Raw genomic sequence first — 14,465 nt, 5'->3', positions numbered from 1 at the left:
TGTCAGCTTGGGAGGACAGAGTTACTCTCCTTTGCCCCAACATCCAAAGTGACCAGAGACAGTGTCATGGCCACCACAGTGGGGCTAGCCATCAGCAGGGGAAGCATTTGCAGAAGGCTATAGAAAGAAGAGGCCCCTTGTAGCCCAGAGAAGTGTCCTCCGAGGATTGGGCAGTAGAACCAGTCCTTTGAGCTACACTTCCTGAAGGACAGTCTGAAGACCAGACACAGAACTCCCAGGAAGGAGATGCTGAGATTGTCCATGGACCACATGTTCCTTGCCTGTGAACCTTGCTGCTCACCTATTTGATGTCTGAATGCCCCCCACTCCTGACATCTTCTCCAACATCCCCTGTCTATGCTTGGAGTGCTCCCCCTCCTCATTTCTGCTTCCCTGGCTTCAAGTCCCAACTAAAAGCCCACCTTCTCCAAGAAGCCTCCTCTGATTCCCCTTCATTCTGCTGCCTTCCCAGTGTTGCTGGTTTCCAGTCTAGATCCTGTTTTTCTGCAGTTATTGTCATGATGTCTTCCTCATCAGACTGGGAGCTCCTTGGGAGAAGGGTCTTTTGCCTTTCTTTGTCTCCTCAATATTAAGCACAGGGCCTGACAGGGAGGAACCCCTTTCTAGATATTGACTGACTGAACCCTTTCTCCCCAAGGACCCCATGTACTAGAATTCTTGGGTTAATTTCTGATGAATTCCTCTCAGAGTTAAAGAAGTATTTATGTTAAGAAAAACCTTGCATTTCAAGGGACCCAGGACATCTTGCTTTTGCAATAAGATTGTTTGGCTAAATGAGGCATCCCAACAGCCATCAGTGGTGGTTCCCACTCCAACCTGAAATAACTTAGCACCTTGGAGGGCAGCACCCCTCTATGCATCATTTTAAAAGGCAACCTTTGTTCTGGAGCACCCTTTCAATCCCTGCCTCAGTGCTCAGGTGGCCCCAAAACTTCCCACTGGAGGAGAGCTGCTGACCTGCAGGAATAGTTCTTTCCCTTGGTAGAACCAGTGATCTGGAGGGCAAGGACCTTTTCACCTTTGTCTTTGGAAAAGAGTTTCCAGTGTCCTGACTTTCAGACCTGGTCTAAATGGTCTCCCTCCCCACATTTACTTCCATGCCTGGACTATATTAATGTTTAATAAATGATTGGAGATTGAATAAAAATACCAAATAAAATACCAACACTCAAATCCTTCTAGAGTGATGTTATTTCTTCATGTCGTTGTATTGGATCTTCAAAATAACCCTGTGAGATAGGCACCAGAGATGTCTAGAGGTGCCAAAGGAAGCTTCATTTTGTGGAAGAGGAATGTGGATGACCTTGTCCAAGGTCAGTGGCCCAGTCAGAAGGATTCAAACCTCTGACCCTATTCAAGAAGCCTTCAGTATGGCCTTGAGCCAGGCCCTGTGATTGGTAAGTGCTACAAATATGGAGACCACCCCTTCACCAGGTCCTGACACTGGTCTCCAAGTCCAGCACCAGAGAGGGAGGAACAGATGTGGCAGTGGGTACAATATATAGACCTGTTGCCACCCCAGGACCTTCCTCTGCTGCCTCTGCTAGCCATCATTGGTGGTTCTCTCTCCAACCTGAAATGTCTTAGAGCCTTGGAGGGCATCACCTGTCTATGTATCATTTTATTTTATTTTATTTTAAATCATTAATTTATTTATTTATTTTTGAATTTTACCATTTTTCCCCTAATCTCACTTCACTACACCCCTTACACACACACACACACACACACACACACACACACACACACAAACACACACACACAGAAGGCAGTCTGTTGTTTTCATGCTATACATTGATCCAAGTTCAATGTGTTGAGAGAGATATAATATCCTTAAGGAAAAAATAAAATATAAGAGATAACAAAATTATATAGTAAGATAATGTTAGGGACTGTTGTATGTGGGAACACTGTAAACTCTCATCAACTGGTATCTGTGAGCACCAGAGCCTTATCCTACTAACTGCCATGGGAGTGGGAGTGGATTAGAGACTGGAGAGGTATTTAAGCACTAGTATTTTGGTAAATAAACGGAGATCTTGGAAACCTTGGTGCAAAGGGGGAACTTGTCTTCTTTGTTTCCTGCCCCTTCAACACTTATCTGGGGAAAGCTTGAGGGAGTCCAGAAGTAGGACTCAGCAAGATAACTTTTTTTTTCCTACATTGAAGGCTATAGTCTTTGATCTTTGTTCAAAGTCCACAATTCTTTCTCTGGATACAGATGGTATTTTTCATCTCACAGAACCCAAAATTATACTTGATTTAAAATTACTTTTATTACAACATCTCTGCAAGAACTAACCACCTCTTTTTTTTTAAAGAAAGATTTTATTTATTTTGAGTTTTATATTTTTTCCCCTATACTTGCTTCCCTCCCCCCACAGAAGGCAGTCAGTTAGTCTTTACATTGTTTCCATGGTATGTATTGATCTAAGTTGAATGTGATGAGAGAGAAATCATATCCTTAAGGAAGAAAAATAAAGTATAAGAGATAGTAAAATTATATAATAATATAACGGTTTTTTTCCCCAAATTAAAGGTAATAGTCTTTGGTCTTTGTTCAAATTGCACACTTCCTTCTCTGGCTATAGATGGCATTCTCCATTGCAGATCCCCCAAAATTGTCCCTCATTGTTGCACTCATGGAATGAGCGAGTCCATCAAGGTTGATCATCACCCCCATGTTGCTGTTAGGGTGTACAGTGTTTTTCTGGTTCTGCTCATCTCGTTCAGCATCAGTTTATATGCATCATTTTAAAAGGCAACCTTTGTTCAGGAGCCCCAGGTCCTGTCTTGTAACTTTAAGTAAAGTGGAGAGTGCTGAGCCTGGAGCTAGGAAGACCAGAGTTCAAATCGAAATTCAGACACTCACTATCTATATGACCCAGAGGCATTAACTACTTCAGTTTCCCCAGCTGCAGAATGGGGATAATAATCCACCTACTTCCCAGGTAGATGAGGGGGTCAAATGAGATAAATTGAAACTGCTTAAAATAGTGTATGGAAGACAGTAGGCACATAATAAATGCTGACTTTTGACATTCCATGAAGAGCAATAGAGCTCACAGGCCATCACCAGTTGCTCTCACTCTGTGAGAAGCCCATCTCCACTGCTAGACAAAGAGCTTGTGGATGAATCTTTTAAGAAAACATCACTGGGGCGGCTAGCTGGCATAGTGGATAAAGCACCGGCCTTGGAGTCAGGAGTACCTGGGTTCAAATCCACTCTCAGACACTTAGTAATTACCTAGCTGTGTGGCCTTGGGCAAGCCACTTAACCCCATTTTGCCTTAAAAAAAACTAAAAAAAAAAAAAACCATCACTATCCTTAGCAGTGCTGTCCTCAGGCCTTCACCTGTAGGCATCCAGGTTGAAGAGGCTTAGGAAGTATTCCTAGGAGAAACCTGGAGACCCAGCCCAGAAAGACACCCCCTTCTACCCTGAGTCTCACTGTAGGACAAAAAGTTCTTCTTCTGTGGGAAAATCCTCATCTCCATTGTTTGGCTCCCAGCACTGAAAGTTCTCTCTTCTTTCTCTTGTGTCACATTCTTTTTTTCTTTTTCTTCCATTTTTCATCCCCAAAACACTCACACAATAGCCTCGGGAGTCCTGCTTCTGAAGCTACCATTTCTATTATGATGGTGATGATGATGTCAGCATCATTCATGAAGTTCTGTAGATGTCCTGCCTAAACCTTGGGAAGTATGTTCCCATGAACAAGAGAATAGTCTTCATGTCCTTGTGTATTGAGGGCCTCAGTTCTCCCCAAATTTTGCAGACCAAAGTCCATGATAGTTGGACATTCCAGGGATATTCAGGGGGTTTTTTGCCTCAATCCCTTCCATTTTGTCACCCAACCATTTCCTTGGGGGTAGGGGAGATGCTTGGAGAAGACACTGAAGCTCCTCATCCCTTAATTATGTCACTACAAACTAGCAATGTGATTTCTAAACTCTGGAAACCTAACCTTGGACCCAGTACGAACTTTGCCCCTTCTCACTGGCATCCTCAGTTCCTTCCAGTCTTACAACTTAAGTATGCAAAATTCAACCATTTCCAGCTTCCCAAATAATCCCATCCCATTCAGAAAATTATAGTTTAGACAGCTGAAAAGATTTAGCTGAAACCTGTGCTATTCCACAAACCACCTGAGACTAAAGTCTTCTCAAGTCCTGAATACCTGCTCTCATTGCTAAAGCCTTGGATACCTAATACCTAAGTCAAATGACTGGAAATTAGATCATTAAAATGGGGACTGGGCAGGGAATACTTTTTTTAAATACTGGCACAAATATTACCTCTCTCATCCTGACCTAAATGATCAACACATTTTGAAAAAACAGGTAAAGTTTTATTAAGACACATTAAGGGTAGCTAGGGGATACATTAAGAGGCAGCTAGGTGGTACAGTGCATGATCTCTGGAGTCAGAAGGATCTGAGTTCAGACAATTCATAATTACCTAGCTGTGTGACCTTGGGCAAGTCACTTAATCCCATTGCCTTACCAAAAAGAAACATTAAAAATCCCTTTTCCAAGGGGCAGCTAGGTGGTGCAGTGGATAGAGCACCAGCCCTGGAGTCAGGAGGACCTGAGTTCAATTCCAGCTGCAGACACTTAATAATTAAATAGCCATGTGGCCTTGAGCAAGCCACTTAACCCCATTGTCTTGCAAAAAAACCAAAAAAAAATCCCTTTTCCATTAAATATTTATATTGAATTTCCCCATTTGTAAGATGCATCCTTCAACAAATAACTTGGGACCTAAAAACTGGGAGCATCTTATACAGTGGTTGTAGATTTTTTTTACTTGCATTTCCCATTTTTCCCCCATTTGTTGCCTTTGCCCTCATTGTTTCATATTTGTTACTGTTGTAATAGGTTATGTTTGCCATGTTCTGTCCCTAAATGACTCAGAAAAGATATTTGTCCATTGCTGAATTCAAGTTCAAAGTGATCTAGTTTGCTAATGTGAATGGAAATTGTGCTGCTGAACATGTGTGGTCCTCCTCCCATTAAGAAACCAATCCGAGAATGGCTCTTGGAAGAAGAAACCCTCCTGGAAACACCCTGGCAGAAAAAGGTCATGAGAAGCAAGGCAATGGAATGGCCTGATTTTGAGAGAGAATTGAAGAGATGGATTGAAGAGCAAAAGGCCATTGGAATTCTTGTACCCATAAAGATGGTTCAGCAGGAGGCAAGAAGAATTGCTGATGAAAGAAAAGTGACTGATTTCCAAAAAGGACACAATGGGTGCTTCAGGTTCATGAAATGGAATGGACTAAGCTTGCCTCCATGCACCAGACTTGCCCAGGAAGTGCTTGTGGTCAACCCCACAAGCAGGAGAGCTGTCAGAGCATCTCCTAAGACAGTGATTTGTCATCAGATGCAAATGAGGACAAACTCATAAATAAAAATTTTGAAGTCATATGGAGTTGTAGGAATTTTAGGATGAAAATAACTTTATGTAATACATTTTTCTTCTCAAATTTCAGGCCCCAAAATTAAGGTGCATCTTATATATGGGGAAATACCATAATTTTCAAAGGTCAAATGACTTGCCCAAGGTCATACAGTAGGTGACCAAATTGATTCATCCAACTCATTTGCCTTCCAGGCAAAAGTCTGGGTTCCATCATTGTTCCTATACCCTTTGTAACAAAAGAGACCACCTGTGAGTAAGGTGACTCTCCCAAACCCAATGGATTCTAGCTTCATGTAGCATCAAAGGGATTGTCGCTTGCTCTCTTTCCTCCCCCAGGTCCATTCTTCACTATCTCCCTACCAGCTCCCTCTACTCCCATCCAAGCTAAGGCACCTTTTCCTAGCAACAACCTATACTCCTGACATCTCTCCTGCTTGGTAGCCACCACCCAGACTTTCTTGTACTATACCCCATTTCCTCAGATCACCGATGGCAGATTGGCCATCCTGAATCTGAGACAAAAATGAAAAGAGTGTACAAAACAAATATTACTTGTAGCTTGACAATTTGGGAGTTAGAGGAGAATTACTGCATTTGACATGCTTTAACTTAGAGCAGTCAATCTCTAATGATGAATTTCAGGCAAATTAGTCCTTTGAAATACGGGAATCCTTCTCTGACATTCCTTGGATCATGTAGGAGGAACAAAAGACTTTTTTTCCCATCTTCATCCTGTTTCTAAGATTGACTGAGTATGGCTCTAATGAAGTCACCCGGCACTGAGGTACTAAGGCCATGGGAGAGTTGAAGGGGCTCTGGTCAGGTGGAAAGAGATTGACACACCTACATACACAGGGGTCCTCAAGATGCATCTTCACTCCTTCCATTCTCAATGGTTAGCCATAGGAAGTCTAGGGATAACCGTTATATTGGACATGGCCAGTGGATATGGATAGAGAGATTCCAGACCCCCATCACCTAGAAAGGACGTATCTCAAGCTCCCATTTATGAATCTCAACAGAACTGATCACTTCAGTTTCCCTTCTTTCCCTCAGCCCCTCCCTGACACCATAATTCTATAAAGTCAGACTTAATACTATTTATTTGTAATTTTTACTGGTATAATAGGCATTTAATTTTGATGTCTTTCTTTGTAGAAAGCAAGTCATTCTAGTCTTCAAGGCAAAAAAGGCAATGTCCTCATTCTGTTTCCAAGAACACCAAGAAGCAGCTGGGCATTGTGAAAAGGGTACTTGATTTCCTACTAAAGACCTGAATGAAACCAGCTCTGAGCCTTTCATGCTGTGTGACCTTGGGCAAGTTGGGTCTCTATTCCATTCTCTCTCAGATGACTAGAGGGCTACAGGGATTAGAGGACTGATCGGTAAGTACATTTGTGATTAGAGAGGATGCCGTACTAACTGCAGAGTGGTTTTCTTTTCCTCCAAGTAGGACAAAGGAGAGATTGGGCCACCATTGTACCAGGAAAGATTTATGGGAGATAATTCACATTTTAGTCTAAACCATGAGGAAAAAATTGGAGCAAACTCATCCTGGGCTTTTCACCAGTGGATCTTTTTTGGTAATAAAAGAATTTTATTTTATTAAAAGTGATAAGGTGATGCACAAACAATATAACTCATGTTGCAGCTAAGCTACCATAACTTGGAAGACATCTTATTGGTTTTTTTTCTGTCTCATTCTGAAAAGGCTCATACCAATGGCACCAGGCAAACCGGCTAACAGATAAGCCGCAGCTATCAGGAGGACATCTTTGACCTGTGAACAGAGGAACACTGGGGTCATTAGAGAAACCTAATGCCCTCCTTTCCAACCATATGCTTTGCTCTGGCAAACTTAGATTTAGCTCTTGGTGAAAGTAAAGAATCAACACTTCCGAGGACATAACACACAATTCCTTTCAGGCATACAAAGAGGGAAGAGGGGGATGGTCAATAAATGGATAAACCAAACAAAACAGGGACTTCGAGGATGTAGGAATCTTTCAGTTTTTAACCTTGTAGCTACCTACCATGAAACTGAAATTCAGCCATTTCTGTTGACCTCCCCCTCTCAGACTTCTCAACCAACCCCTTCAGGCAAGAAGCAGGGATGATGGACAAGTGAAACATGAGGGTGTACTGAACTCTCAAAGGTAAGTAGAAACTTCCTGAGACAATCTAGATAGGATGATCTTCACAGACAGGGCATCCCATGAAAATAGAAAATACAAAGCTATTTTTAAACGTATTCCAAATTTTCTTTATTTATTAGTATTCTTTAAAAAAATATTGGGAGTTTTAAATTTTCTCCCTCCCTCACCAATCAAGAAAGTAATATTGATGCTATGGAAATCCTAAGCAGAGAACAAGTGGTTAGATTCAGCCTTTCTATACTGATCTTGTGTAACCTGAGAAAGTTGATTATACAAAAATGATATTACAACATCCCTGGGAAAAAGCTTGCTATAGTCTCTGAGAACAGTCCTCCTTCCAGCAGACCTTTAGTTGATAATAACTATCTTGGGTACCCTGTGTCTTTCAACTCAACAAAACACCCGACCTACCGCCAAGAGGGGCCTACAAGGACTGGGAGGTAGAAGCTAGAAACCAACAAGATAACAGACTGTTACCCAAAAATGAATATGTTACCCAAAAATGAGCTCATTATCCTTGGGCATTCTGACATGATCCTTTAAACCATGCCTGCCCCATTCTCCATCCCTTTCCCAGCCTGCACACCATACCCTGTTTTCTTAAATAAGCATCAGTCTTTTTACCAGCCAGCTGCTTATCCACTAAGGATGCAATAAGGATGCATGCAATAATCTTGCAATTTCATAATAAAACTTATATGACCCTTATAACTTTGCATCTTGAGTCCTGAGTCTTTCTTGTACATTCATTCACCACTCAAACCCTAAAGTGCATCAAGATGATATCAATTATACATGTGGAAGTAGGCAAAATATTTCCATATTAGCATGTTTCAGTGGAGGTTAGAATCTTATTTTACCTTTCAGGTTTAAGAGGTGAAAGGGGAAGGCAGGAGGAAAAGAGGAACTAACAGAAGAAGGGAAAGGAAGAAGGGGTAAAGGGAAAGGGGAAGGGAGTTGGATAGAAGAGGACAAACACGCTGAAGAAAGTGGTATTCAGAAGCAAAATACTTGGGAATAAGGCTAAGGGGGGGGGGGGGGAAGGGAAAAATGCAAATGGTGGGAAGATACCCTAGAGGATAATAAAGAGCTAGTGATTATAACTTTGAATGTGAATGGGATGAACCCTCCCATAAAATGGAAAACAAATCTACAATATGCTGCTTACAAGAAACTGATTTGAAGCAAAGAGATACATCCAGAGAAAAGGTAGAAGATTGGAATAAAATATGCTTCAGCTGAAGTGAAAAAGGCAGGGGTAGTAATCCTTATCTCAGACAAAGCAGCTACAAAAATAGATCTCATTAAAAGAGATAAGGAAGGAAGCTATATCCACCTAAAAGGTACCATACACAATGAAGCAATTTCAATACTAAACGGATATGCACCAAGTGGTGCATAATTTTTAGCATCCAAATTTTTGGAGAAGCTGAATGAGTTACAGGAAAAAATAGCAAAAAATTGAATGGGAATAGGAAGAAATTTAGCTTTTTTCTGCAGTACATGACACTTACACAAAAACTGACCATGTACTAGGGCACAAAAATCTCATAATCATATGTGAAAGTCAGAAATAGGGAATGCTTCTTTTTCAAACATAAGGTAATAAAAATCATGTGCAATAATGGACCATAGATAGGCCTAAAACTAATTGAAAACCAAATAACCTCAATCTAAAGAATGAGTGGATCAGGGCAGCTAGGTAGCACAGCTGAAAGAACACCAACCCTGGAATCAGGAGGATCTGAGTTCAAATCCAGCTTCAGACACTTAAGTACCTAGCTGTGTGAACTTGGGCAACTCACTTAACCCCATTGCCTTAATAAATAAAATTAAAAAAAAAAGAATGAGTGGATCAAACAACAAATTATGGATAGGATTAATGATTTCATCCTAGATAATGACAATAATGAGACAACATACCAAAAATTATGGGATACAGCCAAAGAAGTTATTAGGGGATATATTAAATCTCTAAATGCTTACATGAATAAGACAGAGAAAGGAAATCAATGAATTAAGCATGCAACTAAAAACATTAGATGAAAAATAAATTTAAAAACCCCAATTAAATACCAAAATAGAAATACTAAAAATTAAAGGAGAAATTAATAAAATTGAAAGCAAAACTATTGAACTAATAAATAAAAACCAAGAGTTTGTTTTATAAAAAAACAATAAACTAGACAAACCTTTGATTAATTTGGTTTAAAAAAGTAGAAAACCAAATTACTAGTATCAAAAATGAAAAACATGAACTTTTTGCCTTCCTGTTAACACAATTTCTGGTATTCAGCAAGTGTTTAATAAATGTTTGGTGGTTTACTTCACTTGCATTGGTCAAAGAAATGTCCAGAGTTTTACAGTCAGCCTTTCATATAGGGGAGCAGGGACAGTGTCCTCGGATAGGAAAACTGAGCTTGTAGGAAGAGGAGGCAGACAAGCCTTCACCTCCTAGACACTGTACTCATGCTATTTCCCCCAGCTTGCAGACCTTCACAGAGTGGGGGGGGGGGGTGTACACACCTGATCACATCGAGAGATTCCATATCTCAGTTCATTCACAAAGTGTTCACAGTTCTGACTGGTCAGGCTGTAGCGAACCTCCTTCCCCACCTTCTCCAAAGCCCTCCGGACAATCTTGCTGGGTGGCAGTGGAGTGTACTTGTCATCCTGTTTGTTATTCACCTGGTATTTGTCATTCCCAACCACCTTACAGAGCAGCTCCTTCTTTACTATGGCTCTATTCTTCAGAGCTGACATGATGCTGGAGGCACCAGACCCAGAATATTCACCTTTTGGAAGAAAGAAGGAAGGAATAAAAGAAAGAGGAAGGAAGGAAGGAAGGAAGGAAGGAAGGAAGGAAGGAAGGAAGGAAGGAAGGAAGGAAGGAAAGGAAGGAAGGAGGGAAGGAGGGAAGGAGGGAAGGAGGGAAGGAGGGAAGGAGGCAGGGAGAAAGGGGGAGGGAAGAGGGAGAGAGGAAGGAAGGAAGGGAGGGTGGGAGGGGTGAGGAAGGGAGGAAGGGGTGAGGGAAGGAGGAAGGGAGAAAAGAAGGAAAAGGAAGGAAGGAGGGAGGAGAGAGGAAGGAAGGAAGGTAGGAAGGAAGGAAGGAAGGAAGGAAGGAAGGAAGGAAGGAAGGAAGGAAGGAAGGAAGGAAGGAAGGAAGGAAGGAAGGAAGGGAGAGAAAAAGAAAAAACAGATTACCCCAGGAAGTCATTTTAAGTAATCCCACCCAGAGGTAGACTCAGGGATCCCCTCCAATCCCCTGACTGTGAAAGTGTCACAAAAGGACCAGGTGTGAGATGATCTCACTGTCTCTCAAAAACAAATTTGAAATCCATCCAAGTGGCTTCACTAATCAAATATGAATCTGTCATCTGTAAACAGAAACTCTTCTTCACAGTCACTTCATCATTTAACCTTCTGGAGGCTGATCCCTCCCCAATAAATAGAACCTCACAAAGCCAGGGTGCTCCTTACCTGGAGGTGCCAGGTGGACAACATAACCATCACCCACATAAACAGCCCAATGACAGTACAATGGTCTGAAAATCTCAATCAGGTCTCCCGGCTTGGGCTCTGGCTATAAAACCACAAACCAAAGTCAGGTTAGAAGCTGCATTAGGACTAGGAGAAAGATGAGAAAGTATGTTCTAAGGGGTTTGAGACAGGCCATTAAAGGAACCAGTGCTGTTGAACCTATACAAGACAAGACTTAGAAGTGATATGACATATTAGGAACCAAGATGGTGGAGTATAGGTGAAGATACAGCTGAAGTCTCCCAACATTGCCTTCCAAACAAGTGTAAAATAATGCCCCAAATCAAATTATGGAACAACAAATTATAGAAAAATCAGGGAGTGCCATTTTTGCAATCTACAACAACTTCAGAGGTCTTCAGAGGAGATCTGTGACAGTGGAGTGGGCAAGAGCAAGAGCAGCTGTAACAACAGCAATAGTTCTAGGAGCTCCTAGCCCAAACACAGGAAGGGGGTAGGGGGGTGTCAGACAGCTAGTCAGAAAGAGAGTCTAAGGCATTCATTGCTGATACTGGGTGAAGCTGGCTCTGATTGGCAATGTTATTGCCAATAAGCAGCTCTGGATTACAATTCTAAGGCAGAGAACCCTGCTTGGGATTGATTCCAAGGGAGCAGAGGTCCTGCTCACAGCTTCAGGACCAGGCTTTTGGGGCTGCATAAGGGGTAGGAGTCCTTCCTTAGTAAAGACCAGAGCAGACCAGGAGAGCAGTGACTACAACTTTCTCACACCTTAGAAACATCAAAAACTTGCAGACCCACTCGGAACTAACTCTGAAAACAGGAGCATGAAATAATAATTACTATAAGATTTTACAACTATATTCCTGGTCAAAGGTTGATTTTCTTAGCTATTGAGAGGAATAGAATGTGCCCTCCTTTGGTATTTATCCTTTATTCTCAAAGAAGACCATGACATCAGGGATGGAATGCCATGACAACACATGAATTAGATCTGAGTGAGGGGGACTAGGTGGTCAGCCTCACTGTCTCCTCCAAAACCATCTGGGTCCACTTGCCAAGTTCCCTTGCCCAAGTGACTTGCTCAAGGTCACACAACTAGTGAGTGGCAAGTGTCTGAAGTTAAACTTGAACTCCTCTACTCCTGATTCCAAGGCCAGTGCTCTATCCACTGCACCACCTAGCTACCCTACTTCAGACTTTGAAAGGAAGATTGGGCCTGCCCTCTTTAATCCAGGAAAGAATTGTGTCCTTCTTTAGGCTTGGAAAAGAGTTCTTGTCCTGCTTTCCTGGTATTTAAACTCATTTTAAAATGTTATCTCCTTCAGGTGACAGAAAATCGAATTATTGTAGAAAGATGATTCTCTTTGATATCAAATAATAGAAAGTTTTCAGGGAAGTTTAAGGTTTTGTCTACTCTTGTCATTTATTCTATTCCCTTTCCCTTACTATTGGATAAATGTTCTGATCTTCCTCAACTTGGGGAGGTCATTACCAGAATGACCTCTACCTGTAGGTTAATGCTAAATCCTAGAGAATAAAACTTCATGTCTAACCTAACAAAAAAAAAAAAAATAGGGGCAGCTAGGTGGCATAATGGATAGAGCACCAGCTCTGGAGTCAGGAGTACCTGAGTTCAAATCAGGCCTCAGACACTTAATAATTACCTAGCTATGTGACCTTAGGCAATTCACTTAACCCCATTGCCCTGCAAAAAGCAAAAAAAAAAAAAAATAGAATTACTAGACTATCTGAAAGCCATTATAAAAAAAGATTCTAGATATCATCTTCAGGAAATTATAAAGGAAAAGTGCCTTGATGTTTTTGATACAGAGGATAAAACAGAAATTGAATGTATCTACCAATAATTTCTGTAAAGAAATCCCAATATAACAACTCTTAGAGATGTTATAGCCAAATTTCAGAGCTCCCACATCAAGGAAGAAAATATTGCAAATAGCCAGAAAGAATTCAGATATTGAGGAGACTTTGGAATATGACATTCTAGAAGGGAAAAGAACTAGGATTAGAACCAAGAATAACCTTGGTGAAACTAAGTATAATCCTTCAGGGGAAAGAATAGATATTCAATGAAATAGAGGATTTTAAAGCATTCCTGCTGAAAAGACCAGAATTCAATAGAAAATCTGAGATTTGAACAGAAGACTCAACAGAAATGAAAACGGTAAATAAACATCAAAGAGAAATGATAAAAGACTTAATAAAGTTAAGCTGTGTGACCCCAGCAAATCTCAAGTTACTGTAATGAGGAGGGGCTGAGCTCAGTGGCTTCCTGCTCCCTTTTGGTTCTTGATCTTTCTCTGTCACCCCCCCCAACTCTCATGTCCTGTCTTGTATTTATGAATAAGAAAGTCTTTTTTTCCAAACGTAAGTTACAAACTCTTTTTATACATATACCTCAGGAAAAGCAAAATTGAAACCTGAAAGGTTCTGAAATTCTATCACCAAGTGAGTTACCAAGACAGTCCAAAATAGATCCTGAGGCATTTGGAATGACACTTGTCGGTCTCAGAGACAAGCTGTACTAAAATAACAACAAAGCCAGGATCTCTGTCTTTCTGCTAGCACTGGCTTTATACAGTTTCTATTCCTCTTTTTTTCCTCCAAACCACCCCATAAGTGAATTCTCAATACTTTCTCAGAATAATGGATAGAATCTGTATCTTGTTGGAAGCCACCACTGAATATCTGCCTAACTCACTCCCAAAGTGGGGCCTGAGAATCCTGAAGAGAGTATTGGCCTTAAACCCTGAGCCCCTCTCCCCTCAAGTCCCCACCTAAAAGCACAAATCCATCCTGTTGTTACAAATATTTACCAAGTACCTACCTGCATTTCTGCCCTCTGCAAGTCAGAATCCTCAGGCACCAGATGGCACCTCCTTGGCTGTTATTGCTAAGAGAAATGGCAAGAAATTCTAGGGTCTTTAATAGGAAGCAATAACAGGTGGCAAATGGGGTCAGGGGAGCTGATGAGTGGACTCTGAATCGAACCCTTTTTAAGAGCAACTGTTCTTCATCCCTCCCCTTCCTACTCCCATTGGGCAGGGAGCAGAGTGATCCTCAATCTTTAATTGGACTTGACTGATCACTGAAAAGAGAGGTCCAGCTATCAGCACCAAGGAAACCTGCTGATGTCCACACATTCCACCAGAAAGGACTCTCTGGATAAGACTCCTCCCCACAGCAGGTGAGCAGGAGCAGGGAAGTGGACACCTCCCTTAGTTGGGGCTGGACACCATTGAGTGGTATGGAGTGATGACATAGGTGCCATCTCCTGCACATTTCCTCTACCTGTTCCAATTCCAAAGATCATTCATCTAAAGCAGTCCTCTTAAGTACCCAGAG

General features: G+C 41.5%; 1 protein-coding gene across 1 annotated transcript; it reads right to left on the bottom strand.

The window, feature by feature from the left end:
* Positions 1-6,554: 6,554 nt before the first annotated feature.
* LOC141516636 (phospholipase A and acyltransferase 3-like) lies at positions 6,555-14,167 on the bottom strand. The gene is made up of 4 exons (XM_074227642.1): positions 13,948-14,167; positions 11,082-11,184; positions 10,128-10,396; positions 6,555-7,225 (listed from the first exon to the last, which is right to left on the bottom strand). The coding sequence occupies exons 1-4, from the start codon at positions 13,951-13,953 to the stop codon at positions 7,124-7,126; spliced, it is 480 nt and encodes a 159-aa protein (XP_074083743.1). The 5' UTR covers positions 13,954-14,167; the 3' UTR covers positions 6,555-7,123.
* Positions 14,168-14,465: the final 298 nt, after the last annotated feature.

The sequence above is a fragment of the Macrotis lagotis genome, chromosome 3 (assembly GCF_037893015.1).
Source record: "Macrotis lagotis isolate mMagLag1 chromosome 3, bilby.v1.9.chrom.fasta, whole genome shotgun sequence".
Lineage (NCBI taxonomy): Eukaryota > Metazoa > Chordata > Mammalia > Peramelemorphia > Peramelidae > Macrotis > Macrotis lagotis.
This window is presented reverse-complemented; position numbering and strand designations above follow the sequence as displayed.